The following is a 21,616-nucleotide window of genomic DNA, read 5'->3' as shown; positions in this document are numbered from 1 at the left end:
TAGTGCTTTTCCTTTTCCTGTACAAAGGGTGCTTAAATTCTATGGCTGCATACACACCATGCATTTAAAGCCCACTTTACATTCCCATTTGTTCCTTTGAATCCCTATCCTTTCTCACCCACACCTGACTGAATGATTTCAAGTGTCAGGTAGGTGGGTGTGGCTTCCCTAAAAAGGCCTCGCTGCCTAAATGGGGAGGGCTGGCAGGCCAAGTTTTGCCTGTAGGTTGGAAGTTCCTCCTTGCACGGAGGCAGAGTGACGAGGAAATAAACGCGGCCTGCTAAACTAAACTCCTGTAGGTTAGGCCACAGCAGGCTTCCTGCTAGGAAACAAAGTTCACAATCCTGGTTATCAGCTAGAATGGATTCAGTGCCTGGCCGGATCCTGTGCCTTAAAGAACAACTCACTCTGGAAATCAGCAAGGGAAGCTTTCAAGATGACAAAAATGAAACCCAATCCAAACAGCTGCTAGCTTTTGGACCTTTAAAGAGAGAGCCACCTGTCGTTTCCCCCTTCCTACAGCCTTTGGCACAGCCTTATCCTAACATCTATCCTGAATAAAGGTTCCCAGGGAAACCCTAAAACTTGCCCGTGGCATCTTTATTCTTTACATCATCCACACCATACATTTCAAACACGTGGCTTTTACACAGAGCTGCAATTTAACAAACCACAATTCCCAGGATTCTTTTGGGAGAACCATGTGCTTTTGACTGTACAGGTGACATTTAGTTGCCTCTAATAAAGCTATTGTCCTATTGTTACTTTCAGATTATCATCTGCTAATTGCTGTGGCTAAGCCTGCTATGGAAGAGAACGGGGTGGGTGTGGGTTGGAGGGGGAGGGGCTGGTAAAAGAATAATAATTTATAGATAGGAAAGCATTGCACAGTCCAGACGGGCGAGGAATTGGTTAATTCCCAGCCACAAGAGTGTTTGGATGCAAGCTGAGGCCAGCACAGCTGAGAGGCCTAATTGACAATCAGCTTGAGCTGGGTCACAGCCAGGTACAGATAAAGGGAACTGGGAAAGATCCAAAAAGCGGGGGCGGGGGGGGTTTAAAGGGAGGAAAATCTAAAGCTACACCAAAGAGGAGCAATAAAGAGCTGATGTGGTTCCTCAGGTAAAATGGTTCAGTCCCTGATAAGAACAAAAATCAGAGTAATAGGAGAAAAGACTGTTCTTTAAAGGAATGGTGGGTGTATTGTTAAAATAGCACCCAATAGGGCTCTGTGTGTGTGAAGTAAGGGTAATAGCTTTTGCTGCCTTAGGAGGCTCACCAAATGGGAGCTGGGGACTAACTAAAGCCAGGGGGCTGGATCCGGCCCAATCGCCGCCTAAATCCAGACCGCGGACGGTCTGCGAATCAGCGTGTTTTTACATGAGTAGAATGTGTCCTTTTATTTAAAATGCACCTCTCGTTTATTGGTGGGGCATAGGAATTCGTTCTTTTTCTTTTTTAAAAAAATATATAGTCCAGCCCCCCACCAGGTCTGAGGGACAGTGGACCGGCCCCCTGCTGAAAAAGTTTGCTGACCCCTGAGCTATGTGCACACTCAAAACTTGAAAAGGTTCTGAAAAGTAGCAGCAGGTAAACTCTTACCTGTTTGCTTGATGTCCTCTTAGCTGTTTTATTAATCTTGTACATTACTAGGTGGGCTGCAGTGAGGGAGACATAACTGAACAGACTAGTACTATGCCTGTTCCAGGAGTGGTCTAACAAAAAAGGGCCAAAGTAGGAATCAAGTAGAAAGTGAAAAATAACTACCAAATTTTTAGAAGACATCTGAAGGCAGCCCTATTTAGGGAAGCTTTTAATGTTTAATAGGTTATTGTATTTTAGTGGTTTGTTGGAAGCTGCCCAGAGTGGCTGGGGAAACCCAGGCAGATGGGCGGGGTATAAATAATAAATTATTATTATTATTATTATTATTATTAAGGATAACAAATATGTTCTAGGGTCCCTTGTCGCGTAGAACTGCAAGAAGCCAGGCTCAACTCACAAGCAGCAGCAACCTACCGATCTCTGCACCACTGCAAGTGATTTTTAGACCTGACTTAAGTTTAGCTTCAAGGGAGCATCTTGTTGATGAAACAAGAGAGACAAAGGAATGCTGAGTCTGAGTGAAGCAGGAATGGTACCAGAAGGCAAAATGTTTTTCCTCTTGTGAACTATCTGCACTGAGACATTCATTATTAAGAAGGCTCCTTGTATGAGTATTACTGTATATCAATATATGAAAACACACAACAGTAAAACTGACATGGCAATCTTTTGGTATTCTAAAAGGTTCTGGGAATTAGAACCCAAAAGAAATATTCAGCAGAGAATCTCCAATCCTAAACACTGAACTAGGAATATAAATAGCATTTGTGTATGGCAGCGTATACTTGTTTGTCTTGCTAACTAGAAATAATTGTCTGTCAGCAATTGTCATGCTACTCTGTAACATCTAGACACATCAAAGATGGGTTTTTAATCCCAGCCGGGAGGTTTCTTTCTCATTCTTTTAAGTGTGTTATTATTGTTTTCAAGCCACCATTTGAAAAACTGCTGTCTTGAAGGCAATAACGTATTTAGGGCGCTTTTAGCATCCGATGAGCTTCACTGCTGCTATTTGTCTTATAGACAATAAAAGTACTAGCCAAACAATGGCTTGTATGTACCCAGCTTTTGTTTAAGATTAGTTACTTTGGGCAATTTCATGAAACTTTTTTGCATTCCTGATTTTAATCCTATAAACTGCCAACAATATCTTTGGAAATAATACCTTGCCAGATTCTGCAAACCCCCAAATTTCTGCCACAGACCACTTTTACTTGTCTCCAGACCCTGTTGCTTCCACCCTTAAATGTAGTTACGTTTTATAGCAGAAAAGAGCTCATCGCCCCAGTCACACTTTTGCCAAAATAAATTATAGAACAACAATCTTTCAAAGGAGGCCACACTACATAAAATTTAGGGTGGCTGAAAGCATGACGGGTTGTGGCAAGGTTTGTATGGCCATCTGAATATAAGCTACTCATTGTTGGCTTTACAATAGAAGCAGGAAATATTTAATGACAGTTGAGATGATCCAAGATTCTGCGCATTTAGATATTAACTCAATTCAGGGGTGTCACTTTTGGGCACAGAAATGGGTTTGAAATATATCAACTGAAAGACAAACTGCAAAAAAAAAGTTATCTTAATACAAGTAATAAAAAATGTAATGTTATCAAATGCAGAACAAGGTATCTTTGAGAAGTGGTGTGTGCCTCTGGCATACATCCTTTGGTGTTTTAGACAATTCTAATTCTTCAAGAGTCAGTAAACTTAAGACTAATCCCATGAGTTTTGTAGCTGGCCACTGTCTTCCATCCACCTCTATTGCTGCTCCTGAATTTCTAGACACTTCAGAATTCCAAATATTTTTGGCTGTGTGTGTGTGTGTATCTGTTGTTGTTGTTTAGTCGTTTAGTCGTGTCCGACTCTTCATGACCCCATGGACCAGAGCACGCCAGGTGTGTGTATCTAGAGACCCCTGAAGATAATCACTAGGTTTAAACATTACAAACCTGTACATCCCTGTTCATATACAACACTTCTGTAGTCTCTTGCAGGTTTCAGGTGTCAATTGCCATGCCAGGTTGCGACCAGCCTAGATGAAGAGGCCCTGCACTGCTACCATTTTGCCAGAGCAGTGGTGGTAGCCATCAACTCTTACAACAGATACTTCTGCTCTGTGTTCCCTCACTTCTGCCCTGGGCACGCCAGATGCTTCTTGTCAAATACAACAGGGTATACTTCTCCTGACATGGGAAGGGAGAAGAACTACCTACTTTCTAGGAGGAAAAAAGTGAGTGTTATGGTGCAAAAAATACGGTAGTTTCTCCAGTCTCTGCAGATTCTGCATAACCTTTCTAGAGACACAGTAAAGGCAGGTGAGAGCCTCATTTTAAAACAAATCCAGTAGCTCTGGGATGCCTATAATGAGTTCACTACACTGTATGTCAGCTGGCTGTCCAACTAGATGCAGACACTGCATAAAACGATTCATATTAACATATATTTCTAGAAGCTTGAACTCTTGGAACATGTTTATAGCAGCTGATGGGATTCAAAACAACAAGAAAGTGTATGAATCTCAACCTCAGGAGGGGAATACACAAGCAAGGATGGTGGTGGCAGAAGTCTGAGAGAAAGGGACACCTAAGAAGAGGCGGAAAAAGAGAAGGGTTGTGTATAGATGAGCGATAGATCGGGAGGCATTCACTAGAATCAACAATGGAAGGTCCCGGTTGGTTGGTTGGTTGGTTGGTTGGTTGCTCCCCACACATTTCCACACTTTTCTCTGCAATTGCAAAAGCTATGACCCTAAATACATATAAAAATCTTCAGATGCAAAATTCTGTACCAGTTTCTGACCTTATAGCAACAGTTCTATCTGTGCACTGCTACCCCTGGCATAAGCACCATTCGACTCAGGCTTATCTCACAGTAAACAAGAGACTTTAGGGGCTGAACCATTGTGTTAGACAACAGTGCTCAACCCTGACCACTTTTCTTACTGAGATTAAGCAGTTGTAAGGTCCCAATATAGAGTATGGACTTCTGCTGATTTTCTACTGGGGCTTAAAAAACAAAACAACCTACTCGATGCTGGCTTTTATTTTGCTTCCAAAATTGCTGCTTACTGCAAATAATCTGAATCAGGAGCCCATTCTGGATCAGGGTCCACTGCAGTTTTTTCTCCAAAATACAAACCGCCAAATAAAGTATGTTTGCTTTAACATGTGGCTATCGTTGAATGTAATTTGGTTATCTGGCTTGGACTGCAAGAAGATCAAAATTCTCCATTCTTAAGGAAATCAACCCTGAGTGCTCACTGGAAGGAAAGATCCTGAAGCTTAGGCTCCAATACTTTGCCCACCTCATGAGAAGAGAAGACTCCCTGGAAAACATCCTGAGGGCACAAGGAGAAGGGGATGACAGAGGACAAGATGGTTGGACAGTGTTCCCGAAGCTACCAACATGAGCTTGACCAAACTGTGAGAGGGAGTGGAAGACAGGAGTGCCTGGCATGCTCTGGTCCATGGGGTCACAAAGAGTTGGACATGACTAAACAACAAACAACAACAAGCTATGTAACTGGAGGGACGCGGGTGGTGCTGTGGTCTAAACCACTGAGCCTCTTGGGCTTGCCGATGAGAAGGTGGGCGGTTGAAATCCCTGAGATAGGGTGAGCTCCCGTTGCTCGGTCCCAGCTCCTGCCAACCTAGCAGTTCAAAAGCATGCCAAAAAGTGCAAGTAGATAAATAGGTACTGCTGTGGCAGGAAGGTAAATGACATTTCCATGCTGATATAAGATATAACAGTGCACTGCTCTGTTTTCAGTGTTCCGCTGTGCCAGAAGCGGCTTAGTCATGCTGGCCACATGACCCGGAAAAACTGTCTACAGACAAACGCCGTCTCCCTTGGCCTGTAAAGCAAGATGAGTGCTGCAACCCCAGAGTCGTCCACGACTGGACTTAACTGTCAGGGGTCCTTTACCTTTTTACCTTTAGCTATGTAACTAACTCCCAACTTATAGATTTCCTTTTTGTCCCTACCTACTCTTTCCTGCCTTCCTTTTCAGCCATCTAGGCTTGCCCAGTAGAGAGATGGGATGGATTGGGGGCAGTGAGTGCATACATAATTTTGCAAGCTTTAAGAGTCTGTCAAGCCCTCCAGTAATGTGGCAATTTGTTCCTGAGAAGCAAGCTATCATGCCTGACAGTTGCTGCAGAATTAAAGCAGCGATGCTAAATGGGAAAAAGATATATATATGTTCTGCTTGATAGTTAACACAGAAAGCCGCCACCAAAAAAACTAAAGTGCAGCTGGTGCATTCATCAGCGTGAAGGAAATATTGCACCTTTAGGATCTTTTCTCTCATGCAAACACACAAGTGTGTTACTCTATGAAAACCTGAAGGGAGCTATCACTGCCCCTTTAGAGAAACATTCATTATTCTACAGTAGTCTACTCACAAGCTCATGTTATTCCAAAAATATTGCTGTTGCAAGTCAACCACTGATTCTCTTTTTAATCTTTCTTTTTTCCTTAAGGGAACATTTACCATCTCCACAGACTGATTAAGGGATATTTTGAACTGCCAGCCTTAATTGAAAATGCCACTAAATATAGAAACTCATTTTTAAGTATATAGCTTTTAAAGGACAACATGGGCAGCCCAATCCGCAGCCTACTTAAACTGAATTATTTGCATTTGAACAAGCTTAATTAACAGGTTCAATTCCAGTGATTGCCAGCAAGTTTGGAAAACTCAGCAGTGGCCAGAGGATTGGAGAAGATCAGTCTACATCCCAATCCCAAAGAAAGGCAGTGCCAAAGAATGCTCCAACTACCGCACAATTTCACTCATTTCACATGCTAGCAAGGTTATGCTTAAAATTCTACAAGGAAGGCTCAAGCAGTATGTGGACCAAGAACTCCCAGAAGTGCAAGCTGGATTTAGAAGAGGCAGAGGAACCAGAGACCAAATTGCAAACATGCGCTGGATTATGGAGAAAGCTAGAGAGTTCCAAAAAGACATCTACTTCTGCTTCATTGACTATGCAAAAGCCTTTGACTGTGTTGACCACAGCAAACTATGGCAAGTTCTTAAAGAAATGGGAGTGCCTGATCACCTCATCTGTCTCCTGCGAAATCTCTATGTGGGACAAGAAGCTACAGTTAGAACTGGATATGGAACAACTGATTGGTTCCAAATTGGGAAAGGAGTACGGCAAGGCTGTATATTGTCTCCCTGCTTATTTAACTTATATGCGGAATTCATCATGCGAAAGGCTGGGCTGGATGAATCCCAAGCCGGAATTAAGATTGCCGGAAGAAATATCAACAACCTCAGATATGCAGATGACACAACCTTGATGGCAGAAAGTGAAGAGGAATTAAAGAACCTTTTAATGAGGGTGAAAGAGGAGAGCGCAAAATATGGTCTGAAGCTCAACATCAAAAAAACGAAGATCATGGCCACTGGGCCCATCACCTCCTGGCAAATAGATGGGGAAGAAATGGAGGCAGTGAGAGATTTTACTTTCTTGGGCTCCATGATCAGTGCAGATGGTGACAGCAGTCACGAAATTAAAAGACGCCTGCTCCTTGGGAGAAAGGCGATGGCAAGCCTAGACAACATCTTAAAAAGCAGAGACATCACCTTGCCAACAAAGGTCCGTATAGTAAAAGCCATGGTTTTCCCAGTAGTGATGTATGGAAGTGAGAGCTGGACCATAAAGAAGGCTGATCGCCGAAGAATTGATGCTTTTGAATTATGGTGCTGGAGGAGACTCTTGAGAGTCCCATGGACTGCAAGAAGATCAAACCTCTCCATTCTGAAGGAAATCAGCCCTGAGTGCTCACTGGAAGGACAGATCGTGAAGCTGAGGCTCCAATACTTTGGCCACCTCATGAGAAGAGAGGACTCCCTGGAAAAGACTCTGATGTTGGGAAAGATGGAGGGCACAAGGAGAAGGGGACGACAGAGAATGAGATGGTTGGATGGTGTTCTTGAAGCTACTAGCATGAGTTTGATCAAACTGCGGGAGGCAGTGGAGGACAGAAGTGCCTGGCGTGCTCTGGTCCATGGGGTCACGAAGAGTCGGACACGACTAAACGACTAAACAACAACAACAATTAACAGGTTCAATTCCAGTGATTTCAACAGGACAAAGCGACCTTAAATCAAAGATTTTTTTTAAGCAGAACTGTAAGTTGCCACACCGAACACAAATATATGAATGTCACGGCCAAGTAAGACTTGCAATTAGAAGAAAAGGGCTGTGTAAATGTGTGACATTACACACACTCACAAAAACAATATAGCGTTCAATAAGGTAATTGAGACAACTTTAGCAGCAAGGAGGACTGTGAGAATTTGTTGTAAGGATACTTATTGCATACCTCTAGAATTTCACTGGAAGAGATAGCAAAGACGCTAGGGAAAATCCTGGAAGATCATAATGTACTCACGAGCCCAGAAAGAAGTAAGATTATATCCCAAGATCATAGGGTTGTGGAAAGTCTGATGATAGCTTATTCATACTTCCTACTCTTAGAAGCAGCCCTTTGGTACAGATTCAGTTGGCAAGTATCTTCATAGGGCGCTAACCAAGGTTTCTGACTTTTAACTAGTCAGCATATCTAGGGATGTGGATTTGGACTCTTCCCGCATGGGGAAGCTTGCCAGCCACATTATCTTTGTGAAAGCTCTCTTATTTTTTGCTGACAGCACTCAGTATGGTACATGGGAGACCTTGCTCCCTTATGAAGAAGGAAGACACATAACGGACAGAAGAAGAGGGAGAAAGGGAGAGGAAAATTGCCAAAAATCAAGCTGCACACAATGATCTAATAAATCCAAAACAACAACAACAACTTAATCTCTAGAGAGAGGCTGAGAAGATGCAATTCCAACAGCACGGTGCAAGCAAAGAACTGATTATGCACTCAGAACTTTATAGATAATGACTACCAGTGACTGTCACTGAGCTATAGGCCTTCTTCCCCTGTCGACTGAGAAATAAGTCCAGTGAGCCCAGTGGAACTTACTCCTGCATAAATGGGTATGGGATTTCAGCTAAAACATTTCAAACAAATAAAAAGAAGCTTAAAAGCTGGTATAGGAACATGCCTTCCCCTCACAAATTTGTCTGAGGCATCTGGCAAAACACATATTTTTATTTATGCTGGTTAGCTGACTGGGGGAGATATTTTGTCATTCTCATGGTACTGTGGTGTAAACCTGATTTATTGTGGTAGCTTGATTTTCTCAGATGGTTTGATTTTATTGCGTGCCATATATTTTTACGTTGTACCCTGCCTTGGAATTGATTTTAAATGAAGAGTGGGTTATAAATTACCTAAATAAATGAAAAGGTTTTCAAATGAATCCTGTACATGGATTGCTTGGGAGTAAGACTTTCTGAACTCGTATCTGAAGAAGTGTGCATGCACATGAAAGCTCGTACCAATAACTAACTTTGTTGGTCTCTAAGGTGCTACTGGAAGGAATGTTTTTATTTTGTTTCTGAACTTGATATGACATTTCCATTCTATCCAATACTAGACTTGGATATGAGCAGGCCCACTGAAATTAAAGGACACGAGTAACTTGGGTAGGCACATTAATTTCAGTGGGTCTACTCTGAGTAACACTTTGATACAACCCAATGTATTGATGAAGCCACTTGAGGCATGCAGAACTCTTTCTTTCAAGAGCCTTTCAGTACAGTGGTGCCCCGCAAGACGAATGCCTCGCAAGACGGAAAACTCGCTAGACGAAAGAGTTTTCCGTTTTGGAGGTGCTTCGCAAAACGAATCTCCTATAGGCTTGCTTCGCAAGACGAAAATGTCTTGCGAGTTCCTGCTGGTTTTTTTTTCCTCCCCCCCCTTTTTCTAAGCCGCTAAACCGCTTATCAGCTGATCCGATAAGCCAATAAGCCGCTAATAGCGCTAATCCGCTAATCCGCCAATGGGCTTGCTTCGCAAGACGAAAAAACCGGTGGACGAAGAGAATCACAGAACGGATTCTTTTCGTCTTGCGAGGCACCACTGTAGTTGTAAAGTGCCAATACACTTTTAAAAGAGATTATCTCAGGGCTTTGATAATCTTACAAATACAGTTCTAAAACTCCACAAGCATTCATATCACCGTACATTTAAATCACATGCCCCCAAAATAGTCTTGGAATGTAGTTTGTTAAAGGCACTGGGAATTGTACAGTTCCCATGAACCTTGTAGGGGGAGAAGTTTTAAATATATGGTGTGCATCCAGCAATTACCTCCAAACTATCCCAGAAAACAAGATGATGAATCCTGTAAATTGTTACCTCAGGGCTGAAAAGCTTGAGACTCATAAATATTCAAAGAACAGCTGGCTTGGGGACTTAAGATCTGTTACATCAAACCTCAAGAACCTTGATTCAGCCACACAAGCGTCATACTTCAGTGTCAATGGAAGCTCTTGCAGACTTATGGAAGCACCAAATAAACCTACTAGAAAAAAGGCAGGCATGTTTTCAAAGAGATGAGGAACTTGGCCATCGACTTGTATGTACTCAGGTGCTTCTACTTTTAATCACTTTATTTTCTTACATGTCCACCCCACCTCTCTTCCAGCACGGAAATCTGCCACGGTACCCAATTCTCATGGTTGTATAGAAACTTGTTGCTATTGATTCAGAGAGTGAAGAGCATTGGCATGTAGATGTGGATATCCATAAATATCCAGAATATCCATAAAGCCATTATGTTTCTTAATCCAGCCCTGCGTTGGACTTCTTCATCAGTGTCTCAGAACAAGTCAAATGACCAGCTCGACAGGAAGCCAACATGTTAGGTTTAGCACGTTTCTCATGAACGCAGAACATGCAAACTATATCTGGCCATCCAGTTTATATTTTTATGATGGCTGAACAGAGTTGCGCTCTCTCTCTTGCCTCTTATAAATATCAGTGAACAGGAGAGTACATGGAAGGAAGCCCTACTGAAATCAGTGAGCATGATTTCCATGGAATGTGACTGCAAGATCACACTTTCCTGGAAGATCATACTGCCACTGCTGTACTTTAAGCAAAGCTTTTACACATCTCTCCCATTCTCAAAATAGACCAGAAACACCTCCAGTGAAGTTTACAGCAGTGTCATAAAATTAAGCCTCAGTGCTTACCTTGAGACGTGTCATTTAGAGTGCACAACACATTTTCACCTTCTCTGAGAGATTAGGCTAGCTTACACACAGGAGACATGGATAGGTTGCCTGATAAGCTTTTGGAGGCCCTTGTCTGGATGCAGCTCAGCTTCCAGCTCACATTAAAGAAAATAACCGAATCGGAAATCTTGAATTCCATCCGTGGGGCCTTTACAGAGGAACATTATCAGCCGGCTTAAACTCTGCCATTTAGAAACACACACTACGTCTCTTTTTCAAATCAAGGGTTAAAAACCTGGGCCTACAACATGACAAAATGAAATCGCATCCACTATTTGCGCATTACTTGTCTATCCTGATGTCCCTTTGGAAAACTCTTACGTCAATTTTTCATCCATCCTTCAACCACACTGAGGCCTACTTATCTTTTGCAAGGTAACAGCATCATGTGCCTGCATAACATTATTCAGATTACTGATAGTCATTCAACGTGTAGTACTTATTACCAATGGGAAACAACAATGTCTGAAGTGCTTTACTCTTTTTATTTGTGTTCTTCCTTTCCTCCAGTAACCTTGCAACATAACTACTGTTCCCATTTTGTCGATCTATGGGTAGACATAGTATGAACTAACTGTTGAAACTCTCTGCCTACTTTACCTTGCCTCCCATCACCCACTCCAGACCTTCCTTAATTGCATTGGTGCTACAATCAACTTCACACACAAACACACTGCATTTTCTCTCCCCCCCCCAAAAAAAATCAGTATCCCAGGATAACAACACTGAACTACAGCTCCCCGCTCCAACCAGCTACTTTGCAATTCTGCCTCCAGCTGTGGAGGGACAGCATAGCCAACCTGGCTAGTAGCTCTTGATTGACCCCATGAACTCAAAGTCACAGCCTCGCCCCCCAAGTACAGGTACAATAATTTTGGGTGTTGCATCCATTGTCTCCACAGCACAAAAGCCTTTTGTAAGAACCAACAAAAAGGTTCCTTCTCTAGAGCAGTGTTTCCCAACCGGTGTTCCGCGGCACACTAGTGTGCCGTGAGACACCGGCTGGTGTGCCGTGGGAGGGAGGCGGGCGAGTCGGGCGGCGAGGATCCGCGTCGAGCCGGGGGCGGCTCCGCGGTGGTGGTGCCGAGCGGCGGGGCAGCGCGCGCAAAAGGGAGGAGCGCGAGACAGCGGAGGAGGAGGAGGCCGGCATGTCCGGGCAGCAGCAGCAACAGCAGCAGCAGCAACTCCCGGCGACGGCTCCTCCTCCGCCCGCTATCGCCGCCACCACCACAACAGCCGCCGCCGCCGCCTCAGCTGCCGCCGTCCCTCAGTCCCTCGCTCTGCTGCCTCCTCCCACCCCGGCAAGGGGAAGGGAAAAAACTTTCACTTTTGTGCGTCCCTCCCGGCGTGACGCTGCGCGCTGACGTCACGGGGCGGGGCTTTAATGGTGGTGTGCCGCAAGATTTTTTTCCGGTAAACAGGTGTGCCGTTGCCCAAAAACGTTTGGGAAACACTGCTCTAGAGAGTAGACCGGGGCAGCCAACATGGTCCCTGCCAGATGTTGTGGACTACAACTCCCATCATCCCTTACCCCCTGGCTATGCTGGCTAGGAGTTGTAGTCCAAATCATTTGGAGAGCATTGCACCTGCTATACCTGGTCCAGGCAATGGGACATGTCATTCTAGCCTTGTCTGTGTCTTAATTGGTTAGATTTGCTTTCCTAGAGGTCAGCCATTGCTATGACTTCATCTGTTGACTAAAATGATAACACAAAGATGGGAGGGAGGATATAGTCTCACAAAACAAATGAGAAAATCCCAGGTTCACTCCCTGGCATCCCTAGGTAGGGCTGGGAATCTGAATATTATCTCTCATGTCCGTCCGTCCGTCCCCAGAACACTTGTGAATCACACTCAACAGAAGCAGTGAAAAGCGCATCATTCCATAGGTAGAGTTTGACGGACCCTGATCACGCCGACTCACACCATATGTGCCAAACATGCCAGCTCCATCTGCAGTCAACACACCCATTACACAAGGTGCCTACACAAACTTAGGGAAGGGTCTGGCTGAACAAAGTGGCATGCCTCTAACAATGATAATGATAACCCGCATTGGCCCTGGCATCTAAAAACCTAGTTCCTGTGCTACACCATGTACTCCATGCAACCTAGGATGCACACCATTTGCAAGTGAAACATGTCTTCTGTGTTTTATGGCGGAGCTGCTTGCTACTCATGTGGGGTGCATGGTCGACAACATATGGCCCAGTGAAACCCAAGTGTGATTAATCAAGTGTTATTTGGTTCTAGTAACTTCAAGGCGGCTAAGCTGACTTAAGTACATGTACGCTGCTGGTTGTGAATCAGGCTGTTTGCTAGTGAATTGATTCATTGCAGGGGATGGTTTATTGGCTTGTTCTTATTATGCGTTTTGTGTGTTTTAGTTTTATGTTTCTATGCTGTAAACCGCCCTGAGATCTGCGGATGAAGGGCAGCATACAAGTTTAACAAATAACTAAATGAACAGGAATACATACATGGAGAGACTCCATCAGGCAAGGCCTCCTTCCACCTGCCTTGCCTCACCCTCTGGCCCTGGGTCTCCTCATAAGGAAGCTGTGCCTGGAGGAAGAACTGTGAGGGGAGAGACTCCATCAGGCAAGGCCTCCTTCCACCTGCCTTGCTCTACCCTCTGCTTCTCAATGTGTACTGTAATGTTTTATGTACTGTGGCTTGCCGTTGTTTTATTTATTATCATTTAGATATTATTGTAACTGTTGAGTGGATTTCTGTTTAACGTTTATATGTTGATATTATTATTTTATACTATTCTAATGATTGTTGAATGTTACTTTTTTGATGGAGGTTGCCTATTTTAAAGTTCTGTTTTATTATCACATTTTTGTATTGCGTTAGATTGTTATAAGATGCAAAATTTTTGTTTCTTCAGCTTGTAAACCGCCTTGAGTATTGTAAGATATAAATGATGATGATGAAGCAAGGTGAAACGACGCAACACAGATTCTACGCACACAGAGTCCTTAATTCATGAAAACAATGCCCCATAACTGCTGTAAAGGAGGAGTTTAGAACCTTTTGCAGCCCAAGGGCTGCATGCCCACAGAAGCAACATCCCAGGGCCCACATACCAGTGGTTAAATGTGGGGAGAGCAATGGGTGCGACTCTTGCATTTGTACCAGGCGCTAAAGTCTAACCACACAAAAGCCAGGGGTTTTGACACGCCTCCTCATTCAGGCTATGAAGAGACATTATCACAATTCAAAGACACATTCCAGCAGGCAAAAGCACTCAAACAGTGTGATGCAGGGCTCCGTGGCAGGTGCAGAGGGGCAGGTCAGACAGAGAGACCTACAATTCCCCACCCCTGCTATATTAGGCTGCAATCCTCAACACAATTATTAGGGATCAAGTCCTATTGAATGCAACTGAATATACTTATAGGTAAACATGTTTAGGATCATGCTGCACCTAACAGCTTTCTAGCAGCATAGTACCTATGTTTACTCAAAAGTAATTCCATCTGAATTCAAAGCAGTTTACTCTCAAGTACGGTGAGTTTGGGGTTGTTGCCTTAGTGCTTGTATAAATATTATTTCACGAAGTGGTAACAGTTGTTGCTGTTTTTCCAGAGAAAGATGAATTGGAGTGCCTATGATTAAAATGATGAAATAGTGTAGCAAGTTTTAGAGTCGCTCAGAAAGAACCTTTAATAGGGCAGGTACTTCAGCTTGAAAGATCTAACAATCACATCTGTTCCCACGTTTTGGATAGTCTTCATCAAAGGGGACTTTTAGGCAAACACGCTTGCACATATGAAATCTACTCAAGTTCCCCTTTCATCTGCAAAGGATATTTGCAGTCTTAAAACTGCAATGACACGCCCTGCAGTAATGTGTCAAGATTTAAGCTATATTAGCCATGCTAGTATAAAGTGACTTTTCCCAGGTGCTCAACACTTCCAACTACTTTAGAGATCAGTGGAAGAAGCAGATACTTAGTCCTCTTACAAACAACAACTGCCTGACCTATGCTTGTTTCTACTCTGAATAAGTGAGCGTGAGGCCTTGCGGCCCAATCCCATAGCTGCTTACAATTCTACATCCAAATTACTTCAAAGGGATTTGCTTACAAGAAATTTTGCATAGGATTGCTTCAGACATTAAATTCACTGGAAACATTTGCCTTTACACCACTTTATCAGAGCAAAGCCACTCCATATGATATAATTCCACAACTCATAAATGAGTGGCAGATTCACTGTAGATTTTCAGTATTGGCTGGATAATCAATTTCTTTAAAATAATCCAAACTACAGTAATCAAATTTGTTAGTCTGCATATGAAATCAAAAGAATATATATATGTGTATATGTGTGTGTGTGCTGACTAATTTCACAGCAGCATCAAACACTCTGAAATAAGCATACTTTCGCTGAAATCTTGTGTATGTTTACTGACCTGGGAGTAAGCCCTCTTTAGCATAGTAGGCCTTACTCCTGAGCAAGCAAGCAAGCATAAGACTGCACAACCACATCAAGAATGAACTTGATCCATCTATGTGTCTGAGTTGCTAATCACATCCCACTTAGTCAATATACATTGGAGGCGAGTTCCACACATTGGCCATCTGTTCTCTGCCTCAGAATTTCAACCTGCACTTTTATTATTTTTGATGAATTCTGCACTGGATCTACAAGTCTGATGCATTAAATGTGTGCTGAAATGTTACCACTATTAACAGCATGCTTCTGTACATTGACACAGTCTTCTGTGCATAAGGGTGGTACATTCAACATACTGTAGCAATCTTCCAGCCTCTCCCTGTTAGCTTAGAAAATGCCAAATCGATGTGCAGAAAGCTTGAATAAGTCAATATTGCTTTAACCCTTGCTACAGTTGAGGTTTTTGCAGAACTGGCAAAAGGCACCGTCAGGATAAAGGCATGTAAAGAAGGCTAGCAACCCCAGCGATTTGGTCCTTGAGTCCTCTCCTCCCTCAGAAAGTGTTAAAAGAAAAATACAATGTCAACACCAGCTCCTCCCTGCTGATGGAAATGGTCTGAGTGCAGTTTTACTTTCTGGCTAGAAGCCCTCATAAAACCGTTACACACACAGAGGGGACGATGACTGGGAATGGAAGAAGAGAAAACACATTCCACGTTTTGAACTATTCCAGTCCCCAATTCGGGACATACTGGGGACCCCACCCCCTTGTATTTCAACCATTTTTTCTAATAACCTTCAAAAAATAAAAAAGAGCAGCCTTTTTCAAAAACAAAACACCATATTCACCAAGAGTTAACAGCATTCCTTTCTCAGGCACTTGAATAGCCAGCAGGAGAGACGTATTCTGACTTATGCCTGAGAAATATGGAACCACATGAAATCTTACTGGAAATGTGTGTGGTTTCTGAATGCACACATTCCAAGTCGGCAACAAATGCAGGGGTTCCAAAACGTATACCTAAAATGCCATCCCTTTTCAGTGTTTATTATCTATCCAAAGAATAAGAAAACAACCCTAGGAAAATTGCATAATGCCCTTTGTAAACTTCCTGGAGCATCAGAATGGACCAAACTGTAGAACAATTGCACCCTCTTCAATAAAAACAAGAAAATTAAATTATGCAAAAGCCTAAAAACAAAACGAAAAGCCCCTCTGTTACTCAGTTTCAGAAATAAGCAAAACAATCTGTTGGTAAAAACAAGTAATAAAGGAACACTTATTATTCACATTTGAAACTTGATTAAATAGCAAATCTCACACAAGGGCTTTGCATTATGTCACTGCATGTGTTCAAATAGCATTTGCACCAACATATACGGAAGGTGGGGGAAGGTGTTTTTGTCCTTTTCTTTTTTAGTAAAACTGTATTCTCTTGGCAGGCTGAGAGAGTCCTTGCAAGCCCAGCCCTAAAGATTTTTCCATCCTCCGTAATAAAGCATGCAAGCAACATTGGAGCGGCAGATCTTCCTGCCAAAAAAGCCTCATTCCTCTATCTCTCCCAGCACTGTGGCAGGAAGAATAGCAGAATAGGGAGAAAGGAAAGGAGGAGATGGGTGGTGTGTGTTTTTATATCACCAGCCGAACACAACCTATATATTTATACACAGCCAGCCCAAATGGTACCAGAGGAGGAGGAGGAGGAGAAGGAGAAGAAGACAACAGGCGCCATCAAGAATCAATGGGCTCTTCCCCACCCCCTCAGCAAAATGACATTAATAACCAGTTTCCTAAGAAACTAAAAAGCAGGAGAAATAAACGTAGCAATCTCTTTCTCATCCTCCCTCCCCTTTTTGGGCCAAAAGCTTCAAGGAGAAAGAAGGGGGGAGGTGGAGGAATCTCAGCAGGGATTTTTTTTCACACACACACACACACACACACGTACACCATTTCTTAAGCTATGTCACACACATACGAGGAGAAACTGACACCCACAGGAAACAATTATAACATGCCACATCCACACACACACAAGGGATGGCGAGACGAGCTGGAGGCGAAAGGTTACACACTGCAGAGGGGACAAATCAACCTTCCAGAGATCATTTCAGATGCCGCCAGTTGCTCGCTCGCTCACGCTCCCCCCCCCCCCACACACACACACACACCACACTCCTAACCTTGCACACCCCACCCTACCTTCCCCCCCTCCTCAGATCTCGATCACCAACACCACCTTCAATTCCCCAGAGGAATGGATGTTTCCCTCTCCACCTACATCCTCCCAGCACTTTGGATGCTGAGGCTCAGCTATGCACAGGGGAGGCACCGCGGAGGGCGAGGGAGAAATGGCTTTTTTTAAAAAAACAACAACCCACAATGTGCATTATTTTATTTTTTGGTGCCCTTACCTTCCGATAATTCCAGCTCCAGCTCAGCCAGGCGGGCTCTCACTTCCAGCGGCAGAGGGAGGCTCTCCAGGCTGCGATCCGCCATACTCGATCCAAGGAGATCTCCTCTGGCTCTCGGCTGTGGCTCCTTCTCCTCCTCCTTTCTCTCCCCTCGCGCTGCTGCGCGGATGTGGGTCTGGCTCTTTGTTTGCAATACACACCGACGGAGAGAGGGACGCGCACACACACAACACACGCAATCGAGGACTAGGAGGAGGACGACGACTTGCTGGGGGGGGGGGGGCGCGGCGGAATGGAAAGGGAGGGCGGCAAATTAAAAACAAAAGCACCCAACCCTCCCCCCCGCGCGCTGGGGTGGCGGCGTCGGGGGCCCCGGGTCCTCTCCGGAGGTCTCAGCGGGGCATCAAGCGAGGAATCCACGCAGAGCCCAGCTCAGCTCAGGCAGGGATGAGGTGGAGGGAAGGCAGAGATTTCCCCTCTCCTCCCTCGCCGCCTGCTGCTGCTGCTGCTGCTGCTGCTGCTGCCTTCAGTGAAGCCCCGCCATGGCTGCTGTTGCTGCTGCTGCCGCCTCCTCCTCTTCTTCTCCTTCCTCCTCCTCCTCTTTCCCCCTCGCAGTCCTTTCGCATGGAGCTGAGCGGGCCCGCTGCAAGCTCGCCACAGACTCACGCACAGCGCGCCAGGGCGCAGCGCTCTCTCCCGCTCGCCTCCCTCGCTCGCTCGCTCCACCCCGGCCGCTGCTGCTGCGGCTGCTGCTTTTTCGGCGGCGGCGGCTGGAAACTGCGGAGCCGCTGCCGAAAGCCGCCGCTTCTGCTTCTGTCACCCGCGCACGTGACCCGCCCGGGCGCAGGCTGTCCCCTAGAGGGAGCGCGGGAGCACCCAGCCCCTCCAGGGAAGCCCGCGCGCGCTCCTGAGGCGCCCTGCGCTGCGCCGGCTGGGAGCTGCTTCCCGCGCGCGCGGCAGGGTCGGTTCTGGTGAGGGCAGAGGCAGCGGGAGGAGAAGGAACAAGCAACAACCACGATTCCTCCTCAGCACTATGAGCTGAATAAAGAGCATGAAATCCAAAAAACCCAAAAAAACAAACAACAGCAGAAAAAGCCTTTAATATATATATTAGGGCAACTCCTAGGAGACCAAGATCCCTTCAGCCTCCCCTAATAAAATGTTTTTTATTCAATAAAATATGTTTTGTTCAACTTGGCATCCCTGGGCATAAGAGGTTCTTTTGGGCCCCCGAGGCAGCAGAAGTGGCTCACATCCTCCTTCGGGGCAATAAAAATTAAAAATACATTATTTTCTGCCTGTGCACGGCCACCCCAATGTAAGCTGCCTGAGGTAGACACTTCACACTCTACCTAAGGTTAGGGCCGGAACTGTTTCTTTCTCAAATGTAAAGCCCGCTGATTAAATCCCTCCGCAAAATGGTCGGAAACAGTTCTAGCATAGGGTATAGGAAATAATTATATGGCCATTGATATATATATTAATATATATATATATATATATATATATATATATAGTAAAAATTCAGCCTTGACCACAAAATGGCCATGGTTAGAAAAAAGTAAAAATCAAATTTAAAAAAAACCACTAGTGAGGTGTGTCACATCAGGGATAAGACCTGGTCTCATTAAAGGCCAGCAAGTGGTCAGTTATTTATTATATCCATCCAATTATTTAATAGTTTCTCGTAATTTTTCACCAGGTTTTATACCTTTCAAGCATCAAAATGTCTCTATAGAAATAATCAACAACACACACACACGACACAGGATCCACAGAACAGCCAGTCAAGTTCCACTCACACAGTGGGGATTTTCCTGCCTTCCCAGTGTATCCCCTGGTCCATATGTCTTCCCTGAAAAGTCACTGAGAACATCCTCCAGAACAGACTACTATGATTATTATTATTATTATTATTATTATTATTATTATTATTTATTTCAATTTATACACTAGGGTGGGGACATGAAACTTGAAGGAGGAATCTGCAAATAACAGAGAATATTCCCATTCTTACACAAAAGGAGTTGCCTTTTATGTTCACAAGGATCTCTCTGGATCCTGTCCTAATACTGCAGCGCAAACCATTAAAATAATACTGCATAACCAGTTTTAATCCCGTTCTAAATTTCCTCCCAAAGGAACCATGCTCACGCTAAAGAGAAAGGCCTGGGAAGCGCTGAGCAAAGGCGAGTCCCCAGGCAACGCGGCCGATTTGATCTCCACAAGGCATGCAAGCTCCACCCCCCAGTCGTTCTTAGACTCCTTATTGGGTGAGCAACGCAGCCAAGCAACACAGTTGGAGCCTCCCTCCTCCCTGGCCAGCAGGGAGGGAGAGGAGCTGCTTCCTTTGAAACCCGGAAAATTTAAGGGACGTCATCAATAAGGTACAGCAGCGGGACAAGGCGCTGGGATAAGGGGGTTTCCCGCCAAATAAGGGACGGTTGACAGCTATGCTGAAGGGCCACATTTGGCCCTTGGATGTCAAGTTCCTCATCTTTACTGTGAGGCTCCTTCAACAAGGACTTCCGTAAGGAAGGCATAACCACCAAGGAGGCTCTCAAGCAAGTCAATGTGGTGCATTTCAGGCAATAGGAAGACCAAAAGCAAGGCTGCCCCAGAAGATTTTAGGGCACATATGGGAGGAGGCATTCCATACATTCCTTCTCATGTGTAAGGCCCAGACCATTTACCATACTTTTCCATGTATAAGACTAGATTCCCCCCCCTTAAAAATCATGCTAAAAAGTGGGGGCATCTTATACATGGGTAGTGCAAAGGGGGAACGTTTGATTGGTTGCTGCCGTGGCTGTCAGTGGCTATTGTGCATGTTGTTGGTTAATGTGTCAATGGGTGGTGTTGATTGGCCAATGCTGTGGCAATTGGGCGGGCGATTGGCAGCTTCTGCTCGAGAGGGCAATCCTTCCCCAAAAAAGCTCAAAAACTTTTTGCCATCTCCCCTCATTTTCTGAAATTCCAGTCCCCAAAAATAGGGGGCGTCTTATACATGCGGGTGTCTTATAGGCGGAAAAGTACGGTGTTACTTGAAACATTTAGAAAGCAGCCATTTTAATTGTGCTGGAAACTAAGCAGTAACACACACACACACACACACACACACGTGTGTGTGTGTGTGTGTGTGTGTGTGTGTACACTGTCTGTATATATATACTGTGTGTGTGTGTGTGTGTGTGTGTGTGTGTGTATATATATATATATATATATATATATACACTGTATATATGAGACTCTGTGGGTTTTCTTGCACCCACTCAACCCATCTTTTGTGTGTGTTTGTTTGTTTCATGTTGTGAAGAGCAGTGCAAACCCTTATCCACCACTCCCCATGACTCACATACTGCCCTACAATCTTGTGGACGTTGTATATCGGCTGCAGATTAGCTACCAATGCACCATCAAAAACTTGGTTGTTGACATATGACCAGCTTACCTAAAAGACTGGCTTCCCATGTGTATATCTGTTAAATCATTGAGATCAGCTTGGAAGGTTGTGGCAGTGCCATACTACAGATCATCATATGGTGGGGACTCAGAAGAAAGGCATTTTATCCTGCTGCCTCTGTATTTTGAAATACGCTTTCCTTTGCAATGTGAGAAGCACCTTCAGTCATGTTTTAAGACATATTCTGAAAACATACTTTTATTCTCAGGCTTTCCCTGATAGTTAACGTTGGGCCCTGTACCTTTGTATCTTACGATGCTGCATCCTATTTTTGGAATTTATGGTTCTGGTTGTTTTTTTCTTAGTAGCTTTATACTGATTTTTTTGTGTATATCTGAATCTGTTGTACATCATGTTGATTTAAAAAAATTAAGCAATTTAGAAATGCTGTTAAATAAACAAATAAATCATTTTGGTGTGCTATTTTTATTATTTTGCCTGTGTGCTTCCTTGCTGTGCAACCAGCTCAATTACTATTATTGTTGTTGTTTTAATTTGCAGAACATTATCCTAATACTCTAGCCTAAGATAACTCTCTCCATCCATGAAGGTGTGCACACTCATGTCAACTTTCACCTCCT

At 44.2% G+C, this 21,616-nt stretch overlaps 1 protein-coding gene across 6 annotated transcripts in view; it reads right to left on the bottom strand.

Moving 5' to 3' along the window:
- DIP2C (disco interacting protein 2 homolog C) overlaps window positions 1-18,362 on the bottom strand; it is a 298,537-nt gene extending 280,175 nt beyond the window's left edge. For 4 of the 6 annotated variants that reach the window (XM_082192147.1, XM_082192148.1, XM_082192149.1 and 1 more), the window contains exon 1: window positions 17,573-18,361. In XM_082192147.1, the coding sequence (XP_082048273.1) occupies window positions 17,573-17,657 (85 nt within the window). In that variant the 5' untranslated portion in view covers window positions 17,658-18,361. Of the gene's footprint in view, window positions 1-17,572 lie in introns of all 6 variants that reach the window. The other 2 variants (XM_082192146.1, XM_082192150.1) reach the window with 1 other exon arrangement.
- Window positions 18,363-21,616: the final 3,254 nt, after the last annotated feature.

Source organism: Podarcis vaucheri, assembly GCF_965113315.1.
Source record: "Podarcis vaucheri genome assembly, chromosome: 12".
In the NCBI taxonomy this organism is placed as follows: Eukaryota; Metazoa; Chordata; class Lepidosauria; order Squamata; family Lacertidae; genus Podarcis; species Podarcis vaucheri.
This window is presented reverse-complemented; position numbering and strand designations above follow the sequence as displayed.